The sequence below is a fragment of the Haemaphysalis longicornis genome, unplaced genomic scaffold, assembly GCF_048455015.1.
Source record: "Haemaphysalis longicornis isolate Haplotype H1 unplaced genomic scaffold, Haemaphysalis longicornis Haplotype H1 scaffold_7, whole genome shotgun sequence".
In the NCBI taxonomy this organism is placed as follows: domain Eukaryota; kingdom Metazoa; phylum Arthropoda; class Arachnida; order Ixodida; family Ixodidae; genus Haemaphysalis; species Haemaphysalis longicornis.
This window is the reverse complement of record NW_027526422.1, coordinates 194,085,016-194,096,306: the sequence shown is the minus strand read 5'-3', so window position 1 is coordinate 194,096,306 and position 11,291 is coordinate 194,085,016. Positions and strand designations below refer to the sequence as shown.

At 50.4% G+C, this 11,291-nt stretch overlaps 1 protein-coding gene across 1 annotated transcript in view; it reads left to right on the top strand.

The window, feature by feature from the left end:
* Positions 1 to 3,028: 3,028 nt before the first annotated feature.
* The window catches only part of Sppl (signal peptide peptidase-like protein), an 83,369-nt gene continuing 75,106 nt past the window's right edge, over positions 3,029 to 11,291 (top strand). Inside the window, exon 1 of the mRNA XM_077679481.1 lies at positions 3,029 to 3,936. Within this exon, the coding sequence (XP_077535607.1) occupies positions 3,920 to 3,936 (17 nt within the window). The 5' untranslated portion in view covers positions 3,029 to 3,919. The remainder of the gene's footprint in view (positions 3,937 to 11,291) is intronic.

Here is an 11,291-nt window from a genome sequence, read left to right as displayed (position 1 = left end):
AGGCAAGGTTTTTTTTTTCCAGAATCAGTAGTCGTCGTACCCTGCCTTGTGTTCGAAGCTCAGTATGTATGTGTAAAACTTACACAGAGTGCGAGGAAGTAAGCTAAGTAGAGACAGAGAGACACGAGAAAAACATTAAAAAATAAAAATAAAAGTTTACTGGCGTTTCAGGAAAGGGACTTCCTTCCTTCAGAGTACTCTGAAGGAAGGAAGTCGTCGTCCTGAAATGTCAGGAAACTTTTCTTTTTTTAATGTTTTTCTCATGTGTCTCTGTCTCTACTTATATATATGTATATATATATATATATATATATATATATATATATATATATATATATATATATATATATATATAGCGAATCAGAATAGGAAATGAGGGGCTCGTAGAAAATAACACAGAAATAAGGGTTGGCAGTCATGAAAACCTCGGGAAGCAAAGGGGAGGTTGTGGTAGGTCATGGAAACAGATAAAGAATTTGGAAAAAAAGAAAGAAAGCGGAGAAAAAATGCCCGCCAGGTGGGATTCTGGTATTCTGGAGGTCGTGGGTTCGGATCCCACCTGGCGGGCATTTTTTCTCCGCTTTCTTTCTTTCTTTCCAAATTCTTTATCTGTTTCCATGACCTACCACAACCTCCCCTTTGCTTTCCGAGGTTTTCATGACTGCCAACCCTTATTTCTGTGTTATATATATATATATATATATATATATATATATATATATATATATATATATTAGTCTGGAAGCATAAAGACTCACACAGAGCATGAGAAAATAACGTAAGTAGAGACAACGACACATGACACACAGCACTCTGAAGAAAGGAAGTCCTCTTCCTGAAACGTCAGTAAACTTTTATTTTTTGTTTTTCTCGTGTGTCGCTGTCTCTACTTACATTATATATATATATATATATATATATATATATATATATATATATATATAGAGAGAGAGAGAGAGAGAGAGATTTTTTTTACCATCCAAACTGCACCGTTGCCTTATAATCGAATAAATGCGGTAACTAACTTGGAATGCGGTGTTTTTCAGAGGGCTATAATTAAGTCCTGCAGTGCAATTTGGGGTTCCCCCATTTGGGTGCAAGCAGTCTCACAGCGTTTTGTCTCTTTGGAATTTGGATTTGTGCGCCAGCTGTTGCCTTTGCATTCCCACGCCAAGATCTGCCTTGTCCTCCTTGGTTGAGCTGTGTTTGTGGACTTGCAGGTTCTGCCCTTGGCACCTGTCATTTTTTTATTCTCTTTTTTCTTTCTTTACTGGCTCTTGTGTCATTTCTGCCTGCGTGTCCCTGCTTGCCGACTTACCGTTCCTTTTTATTTGCTTGTTTTTTGTATCCACAACTTTTGAGCGAGAGCATGTTATGTGCCATGGAAGTCACCGTCTTAGTCACTCTTTATAGGTCTGGCGTGTCGAGTAGAGAAAAAAAAAACCAAGAGAGAGCACATACGTTTGAGATTAAGGCATTGTGGAAACTGTGCTTTTGCGCCACAGGGTCTAAGCTCCTTCTTCGGCTCAACTTAAGGATTGTACTGAGAACAACTAATGCGCGGTGCAGTGACAAGCCGTGAATAGCTGTAGTTCCCTAAGTTTCTCCACGTCTTCAAAGGATTGCCAGCGCGTGTGGATTTGGTTGCATTTTCCTTGATTTCCTTTCCCACCGTTGTGATTAGTGTGTCATCCTTGTGAAAGCAAAGGTGCTGCCGAGGCAATCATTCAAAGGAGTGCATTTGCCCAGAAGTCCCCTCGTTCATTCGTTCATGCCACAACGTCTTGGTGGTTGCGTGTTCACGTCTGTTGGTGCTTGAGTTTTCTCTGCCGCAACACCCGTGCACAAATAGCGGTGAGCCATTAATGTTTTTCCTTCTGCTGTGCGAGTTTGTTGCGTTAGTCGCGTTAAAAAACAAATTCCCAATTTTCTAACCAGATGTCTTTCCGTCTGCTTTGTAATTGGTTTCTAAAAAAATTTTTAGGCGAGGGACCCCAAAGGTGGGTTATCATTTGCTGTCGCTGTTAATCCTTAAGCAACACATGACTTGCTGCTCACCTCTCCGGTCTTACGGCCCTCTCAGATCATCGCGATTTTTTTCAGTGCCTCGGTCAGTGGCTATGCTTGCCTCTACTTGTCTGCAGATTAAGTCATTTTTACGCGAACTGTGTCTGTATGCTGCGAATATTGTCAAAGGTCTGTTGTGTCTTTTTTCCCTGCGGGTGTCAACTGTGGCACCGACTGCAAAGCACAGAGGTGCTGAAAGAGTTATTCTAGGCGCATAAGTCGAGGGGCCTCAGTTAATGTGGTCTCTTTTTGTGGACGTAAATCCACGTGTGTGCGCGTGTGTAATTATATATTTATACGCGTACACGTACAGCAACTACAATGTGTGATGCGCTGTAGCCCACTTTCTTTTATGTGTGTTTGGCCTCGTCAAGTAATCCTTGCCTTGTTTTGATCGTTCCCAGTGTTGGTGTGAAATAAAGAGTTATTGTGTGAAACAGTCTGCGTCAATTCCCCCCCCCCCCCCCCCCCCCTGCATGCACGCTAAAATCCTACCGTGTGAAGCTCTCAACGTGTAAAATTAAAATTCACACATCAAATCGTCTCCTCGACTCGAGCCGCGTAGTCTTTCGCTTGGGCCGTTCTTCGCAGCGTGGGAGTTCATGATCGAGGCTAATAAACGTCTCATCCGTGAAAACAAAGTAGCAAAAGGTCAACTCTTCCGTAATGACGGTAAAGGAACGCGCAATGGTCTGTCGTCTGCTCCGTTGCAGCACGCGCTTTGAGCAGACGCCACGAGTGCCAAACTTTTCCCCGTCATCACGGAAAAGTTCGAATGGCCGTCCCACACTCCAAAAGTGTTCAAGACAAAGCAGACATATGTGAGAACCGAACCGCTCAAAAGTAGAGCCGCAGTAAAATTTCGTTCCGCTTGAATTTGGCCCGCTAGCCGCGCTCTATTGTCTGCGGGGCATTGTGGGTCCCCAACTTGAGCGGCCGCCATGTTTGGTCACGTGACGACCAGCGAGCGAGGGCGAGAGGGAGCAAAAGCAGGCAGGGCAAGCAGCGATCAAAAAGCCTCCTGCGGCCTGGGTGGATTGTAGCTGCTCGTGCGAGTGTTGTAGTGGCCCCCGGACGACAATGCTGTGATGTAAGCAACGAGATCGAGCGGCTGACCCGAGGATCGCGCTCGCCTGCCTTGCTGCCGTGCCTGCGCGCGTGTTGCTGCCCGCGCGGTGTCCTCGCTTATCGGCGGTGCCACAATGCGGCTCTCGTGACCAGCGGCCGGGGATATCGCCGAGACGGCGACGACTTCGGCGTTCGCTGGAGGAGCGGCCCGCAGCGGAGCTTTCGAGTTCACGCTCTGGCGACGCTCTAGCAGCAGTCTGGGCCGACCCCCGGCGGCCAAGGCGGCGACTGTGAAACAGTACCGGTCCTGCGATCCGCGGCAGCAAACCGTTTCGCGAAGGTGAAGGACCTTGAGACCAGCAGCGCTGCTTCTCGACGCCGTTTTGTTGGCGGCGGACAGCGCGGATTCGTCAGCTCGGCCGGACAACAGCAGGAAAGCGGCGCTCTCGAAACGCCGCCGCTCGAATCGACCTTCTTTTTTCCCCGTTTCTGCCTCTCGCGTGGTTCCGTCTACGGAGCGGCCGATCGGCCGCAGCGAGCGTCGCTCTGCTGGTGTTGTGCTGCGATCGGTGTGCTCGCTCAGTGTGTGGTTGTGCCCCGAAAAAGGAAGCGTCGTGCTGGCGCGGTGGTGATGTCGGCGGCTGCAGAGGCCACGGGCCGTCGGCGGAAGCAGCGCGGGGAGCGCAGGACGGTCCTGTGATCGCTGCTTCTCGCGAGGGGCTCCGGCGCCCCCGAACAAGCAGCCAAGCTGGCGTCGTTCAGCGCGAGGGAGAAGGCGGCCGTCATGTCCGAGTACCAGTGGTGAGTGACCACGCTTCGTCCTATCCCACCGATTCGGGGTGAACCCCCGGTCGGCGCAGCAGCTGATCGGCGCTCGCCGTGCCCCGAATGTGTAAGCAGCGCGTCTACGGGATTCCCACGGTCGAGTAACGCCGCGTCTCCGTGGGCCGGAGTCACGGCCTCTTTGTTGCCGTCCCGTCAAAACAAAAGCTGCTGCTGCCGCGTTCTTTTGTGCTGCCTCGCGAGGTATGTTCTATCTCGCTCGACATCGGGGGGGGGTCCGTAACTTCTCCCCCTAGGCCTAACCGGCCGAAACTGACCCGGCCGTGTGAACGGCGTCGCCCGAATGTGGGTCAGAGGCCGCGGACACAGGTGTGACTAGCCGCCGTGGCTGCATTGCCGGCTCTCTTGCGTGCGGCCAGCCCTGGTGTCTCACGGAGGGCGCGAACCTCGGCGTTCCGTCAACTCCGACTCGCGGGGCGACTATCTTGGCCCGTCGTCCGAGCGGCGTCGGCGCTGAGTCGCGCGTTTGTTTTGCTTTGCTTGCGGAAACGCTGCCGCCGCCAAACATCTGTCTCCCGGTGAGGGGAGAGCCGTCTGTTGCTCGTGCTTGAATGGCAGGAGGGGGGAGCTCCAGCAGGGTTCGCGGAGGAAGTCCGGTCCGCTGTTTTCCGTTTTTCTCACGCGCGCTGCTTCGGAAATAGAGGAGCTCTTATCCGGGGAGTGTCAACTCTGCTTGACGTCAGCCCGTCTGTATGATAACCAACTTGTGATTTTAGGCTATCACTGCGGAAGCGTCAAAGTGTATAGACAAAGGGGCAGGAGTACACTGGCGCGCGGTACCCGCTCCCGGATTAGATACCGTAGGTTCGATGGAGCTTTTCATGATTGCGTCCTGTTAGTAGACACGACATAGAATATTTGAAGATGATGAGATTTAACCGTGCTCGTTGATGGCTGGGTTGGTTCTTCACGTATGGTAAACGTTAAACCGCGTCAAAGCACTGACTTTCAACCCTGAGGTCCTAAGTCAGCGCCGTTCTGTCACTTAGCCGCGATGTTTTAAAACAGTTGATTCGTTACAAAGCGGGCTATGTATATTGCATTGCTTATTCTAGCATCGTTTCGTTAAACGAGACCTACCCATATGATCGCTTCGTCCGTCTAAAGTCCCGCGTAGGAAGTCGATCGACTGCAATCACAACTTCCCTGTTTTGACTGGACAGTGGCCCGAAACAGGGACACGCAACGCGTCGCGCATATCGCGCGCTAATAACGCTTCTCTTCTGTCAGGCGCCGAGCGAGCAAACAGCGGTGCTTATCGTGCGGCTGAATCGTCGCACGCGCCCTTCCTTTGTTGTCGTTAACGAGCTCCAGGCGCGGCGGCGTCCAGGTCAAGAACCTGCTAGCGGGACCGGTCGAACTTTTGGGGGAGGAAGCGATTCCGCCGTGCTGGTGGGGGCATTCATCGCTGCTCTGGCCGTCCGTGGCTCCTTGCGGCACGTTTCTCCTGAGACCCGACTGGTGTAGTGGTGGTGGGGTGAGTACCGTTCTTCGAAATGCGAAACGATTCGTGTACTCGTTTCGCGGAATTTGTATGGCTCACCCGCCGTCGACTCATCCCCGAAGCGGCGAAGGGTTCGTGTCGGGTCAACGTCGAGCTGCTTGCGAACGTAACAATCTTTCTCTCTTCTGTTTGCAACGTTAGTTCCCATTGGTGTCCCTGTAGAAAAGGTGCTGCGGAGGACAGATGAAGAAAACACGGCAGGCGCTGCCCTGTGCTTTCTTCGTCTGTACTTCGTCTGTTTGCGATGTACCACTCTCACCAACTCGCCCGGCATTCCATTAGTTGGGAAATCGTGAACAAGCAGCAGGCGTAGCTTTTTACGTTGTCAACTAGTCTTCCAAATTGTCTGGTCGTCCCAGTCCTCCTTCCAGGCTTTTTGTCAAGTCTGGAAACCGGAATGGTCTTGCCAATTCCTGCCCCATGCGTGGTTGCAGCTCAAGTACGCCGAGTTATGGAAAAAGAAAGGCTCAGTGCACGGAGAAAGAATTCTTGCTCCCTGACTCAGGGTTCACGATGTAGTAGTAGATTGGTTTACCCTCCCTTCTCCTCCAACGAGTCGGGTGTTCCGTTATGCATCGCCGAAGAAAGCGCGGGGAATCGTCCGGATTGACACCGTTCTGCCCCCGACTTCCTCGTGCTCGATCGAGGCAAAACGGTGCGTGTAGTAGTAATAATCGTGCTCGGTAGAACGCGGCTGCAGGCGTTCCCAGAGGGCTAATGGCTTTCCTCTGGGCAGAGCAGGCGGCCGTCGCCGAAATTGCGAAACCGCCACCACCGCCGAAGGAAGGAGAGGAGCCGATCGAGGCGAAAAAGTGTTGCTAGGGCCCGGCATTCTCCTCCTCCTCCGAGAGTGTAAGTTCCCCTTCCATCCGTGGCGGCGCGGCCAATTTCCCTCAATTTCGGGCCGAAACTGGAGGACGCGCTCATCAACCACTAATCCCCCTTCCATTCCGCGCTACGGTTGCCCGGGTGAGTGATGTTGGTAAGCGAAATGATGTGGTACCCTCTCCCACCCCGCCCTTGCTTTACCTTTTTAATATATTTTTTCCAGTGCCAAGTGAGCCTATTTCCGTAGTATCGGGCCGTTCGCGACCGGCTACAGCCTCCCCCTATCTGAGATAAATGTCCATAAATGAGGGTAAGCCTTTCAACGCGGCGCCTGATAGGAGCGGAGGAGATTGAAAACAATGCGTATCCTAAACGATGGCACGTGGAACGTTCCAGTTTACCCCTTTTTTCCTCGTTCCGTCCCCACTTGTTGCGTTTAATCCCGTGTCTTCTTCCCCCCCCCCCCCCCCCCCCCCCCCCCCTCCTCCTTCATACACATCACTCTCCGCTGTGATCGCGATGCTCTCGGATGACTGCGGTCTTCAAACCTTTTGTTTGCCATTCATTGGTTTGCGGATGGTGTGTCGTGGCGAACCGTCGTCTGTACAGACTATTTCCGCCCTGACCACGTAAAAGGCTATTTAGCGATAGAGAAGGAAACCAAAACTAGTTTTCTGGGGAATCGTTCTTCAAGCATGGCTATAGTTTTAGCGGAGCAGGACGCTACAAAGAAGACAAAAATGACGACGTTGAGGCTAAGAAAAGGGAACGCCTACTTTTGTTTCCATTCATCAGTTCACTTTTTGTTTTGAGGCTGATGTGGTCATAAAATGTAGACAAACATGCAAAAAAATTTCTTCTGAACATAAAAAAAAATTAATTTCCGGATACCTTAATTAATTGTCTAATTAATAAATCAGTGAATACTTGCACTACCGACTCTATTTCTCGTTTTGTGGGGTCTTGGTGCCCTAAAATTTAAGAAAACGCACAGAAACAAAAAAAAAACATTTTTTTGCTCTAAATAAAAAAAAATCAGGGCTGGAAGGGGTGAGCTAGTGTGAGGTGTTGCACTGAACGGAGTGTACAAAAGTGGAGCAGTAGAGGGTCTCGTCGCTCCGTGTTTTCGCGCACTGTTTCGAGCGACATTTTGTTGTTTATTTTATGCAAGGACCTGCCGCAGCCGGTTCGCGCTGTTGCGTACGAGGTCGCATGATTCATCCTCGGCTGTGGAGGTGGTACTTCAGATAGACGAGAAATAGAAAGAAAAGAAAAGGTAGATCTAATTTGGGTTGTTACTTAACGGGCGGGCATAGCCTTGCAAAGGGTGCCGGCAGTCGCCCCACCCAGCAGCAATTTTTTAACACTATGCGGGGGGAAATGCCAAGAATCACATAGGCTGCTTGTGTCCTTCGAAGACTGGAGGGCCAGCCTGCGCAAAATGCCTCTCCTTGAAATCCAACGTCCATTAGGGAATGGCGTCGTATTCCATATTTGGAAATGGTGGACTTTTCGTTCCGGGACTTTATATTGTGTATTGCAGTACTTTTTTCTTACAGTGGTTAGCATTTACTCTAGCAGCATCATCAACAGCCTAGTGAGGTCCACTGCAGTACGAAAGCCTCTCTCATCGACATCCAACTGCTCCTGTCCTGCGCTGCTGGAGTCCATTCTTTGCCTCCGAATTTCCTCATTTCGTCTCTCCAGACCAGTCTCTCGGTATCCGCTGTTGTCCTAATTGTCCACCGGTTCTCGGTTCGTCTGCGTTGCCAGTCCAAGTCCATTTCTTGTCCTTTATCTGAACTATGATGTCCTCCACTCATGTTTTGTTGTCTGATCCAGGAATACTATCAATCTTCTTTGCATTTCCCATTGAGCCGACCTTAGTTTATCATGCTTAAATGTCCGAATTTCGTCAACTACACATTTTTGGGGGGGCAGATACATGGCCTTACACTGTTCGCGCATGGGTAGTCGGAAAACACGGCTTGCGCATTATGAAATGGGTCGAAGCTTCACATCCTAAGCGATACAAAACCACCGCGCAATCGGCAACCGCAATGGCTGTTTCCAACCCCAAATCGGGAACACCTGCACTCCGCTCCCGTCACCCGTCGTCTCCTCTGCGGACCGGGGAGGTTTACGAAATGGGGCCTACTATAAATAGTTTCTGGGAACGCCCTTGCCTGTCCATGGGTTCTCGATGCAGAGTTTGTGCACTGCTCCGCTCGACGCGGTTGCGCCGTGTTGCCGCGGACAAAATCTCGTAAGAGCTTTTTTTTTTTTTTTTTTTTTTTTTTTTTTTTTTTTTTTTTTTTTGTGACTCTTCCCCGCTCGCTGGGTTTTCGCTGTCGTGACACATTTCCTCGATATTGTGACACTTCCCGCGTGCGCGCCCCCCATTCCGTCGCGCAGTGCAGTCGTATGTATGCATGCAGGTTCGCGCCAGACGCGCTCAAATGTCGTGACACCTTTACATTTAAATACGCCCCGAATTTAGATCGCCATCTCCCCGGCAGACGATTGAAAAGCGTAAATGCTGCCAAGAGGAGGTGCGCTTTCTGTACGACAGACCGTACGTGTTTTTTCTTTCCATATTTATCCTTCACCCCAGGAGGCCCTGTTTTTTTTTTTTTTTTTTTTCTATCTCTCCTATCGCAGTTATTTGCGTATTTGATGCACCGCGCGCAGATTCCTGGCGGGACTTCAAATCGAAAGGCGTCGGCCTCGGCGCTCGCCTCACGGGAGATGATGCATAAATGTGTGCGTGTGTCGAGAAAAGAGAAACAAATCGAGCTTCGCGGTCGTGCATGCGTCCTGGCGTCTGTCATTTTCCTAAATATCCTCTTGCTCGAGCGCCTCCCCATCTCTTCGCCGTGTTGTCGTGCTGCGCCCGTGCGCGTGTATTAGTGACGCTAGCGTGTATTTATTGCGCGGTCGTCGAGTCGCCGGAGAGGCGCAAAATACAGCCGCGGCGCGTCGACCTCGCAACGTGAGAAGCGAAACAGTGTTTCGCGAAAGAGCTCGGGCTAAACATGCGCTGACAATCGCAGCCGGGTGCAACAATGTGTTGTGGCGGTGCAGAATTGTCGTGCAACCGTCCTCCCTAATTTCCGAGTGGTGTGACCGAAAGCGACGTCGTCAGCACTGACGTCACTTCCGGTGGTCGCGCAGGCCGAACGTCTGGGCTGCTGCTACGAAGCAGGGGAACTGTCTGGGGCGGAATTCCGTGTTTGGCCCATTCCGTGTCCGTTTCGAAGAGCCCGCCAAAGGTTCGCACAGGTCCTTGAAAACATTGAAAACCCTTGAATTTAGAAGTGTAAATTTCAAGGCCTGGAAAGTCCTGGAATTTGTAAACGGTCCTTGAAAACCCTTGGTTTTTCTGCAGAGAACCAATGGCCCTATCTTTTCACAAAATTTTAAAGTGTTTGTCGTGAATTTTAGGTGTTAAAAATGTAAAGAAACATTGTAACACTCAAGTTTCAGTGTATTGCGTGAAATTACGAGTTGTGGATTCTCACTATTACGAGGTAACATTGGGAGCACCACTCCTCGATAGAATTCATGTCACGATGCAATCCCGTGAAAGCCGGCTTCTGTTCATTATCTTGCATGTTCCATCTAGTCTGTGGACGGCCTTTCATTGCATGTTTGCTGTGCCTCATACGCTCCATCTGCGTTTGCTTTTACGAGCAAATGGTGGACGTGTACATAGTTCATCCTGCCTTGCAGCAACACTTGCTGAGTTAATTTCAGCTGATACTCTTGCTGACAAAGCAGGAGATGCAGGCAACATTAACTGTTTTGAAATCAAACAGCCTCAGCAAAACACCAAGAAGAAAGAAAAACCTCTAAATATAAACTATGAAATAAAATTAAAGCTGGGGGAGCATTCATGAACCCATAGCGCCTATCAAGTAGGTATTAGGCAATATCAAAATTTTGCATTTCGTTGAAAAAGTTATAAATATACCCAGATAAAACATAAGATGGGGGCCTTGAAAACCCTTGAATTTTTGCTTTCGAAGACCGTACGAACCCTGCCGCCCAAAGGAGAAGAAACTTGACTTTATTTCCACAATGAACCTCTAGTACGGAGCTCCCGGGTTAGTCGACAGGGCCATCTCTGCGCGTTCAACCAGTCTCCATTGCATTTCAGGCTCGCTCTGATTGGCTGAGGGCGGACGACTCGCATATGACGCAATACATGGAAGGCTGTGTAGAGGCGGTAGAGGCCTGGCAAGGGCAATTACGTGGTGCTTTGAAACGGACGCGGAATGGACATTTTCCAAGCGGTCGGAGCTATGCGAGACGGAAGCTGTGCCGCAAGGGCAGATACTTTACGAGAAAGAAAGAGAGGAGTGACGACTGGCCGTTTGAATAGATGCGGCTATCGCGGAGCGTTGCAGGGAGCCGTAACATGTCGCCGCTAACTCTTTCAAGGACGCAGCCACAAAGCGTGGGTGTCTCCGCGCATACCTTAAATGGACGCCCACAGCCGCGTGCCAGCTGTGGGGTTGATTCGAGCGTGGACTTCGTGACGGGCACCAGAAGGTTACGAACTTGACAGACGGGAAGCTCGCTCAGAACGGGGCGACCGGCGTTTGCATAGAAACCACCGCGAGTAAAAGCTGTTTCTTTCGAAACTTTCCCTCTGTGTGGGTAGGGTACATCACGTACATCGGCAATGTTGTGGGGGGATTCCGAATGAACTGCAAAATCTAATGACTCTTAGGAGCACCGGCAAGTCGGCAAGTTGGTATGGAGGCAGCGACTGAAGCGCAGAAAAAACGCGGGACAAAGAGAGGGGACTTCACGGGACTAATGACGTACGCTGAAATCGAGCAGCCTAGCTTATCGGAACATCGTGTCGGTAAGAGGGGCAGATACGGCTTCGCATTAACTTGCAGGTGCGTGGTTCCGGGAAATTTGCCCACAAATTTTCCCCCTGTGCATCGTGTCTCGTGTTAAGTATTACAGC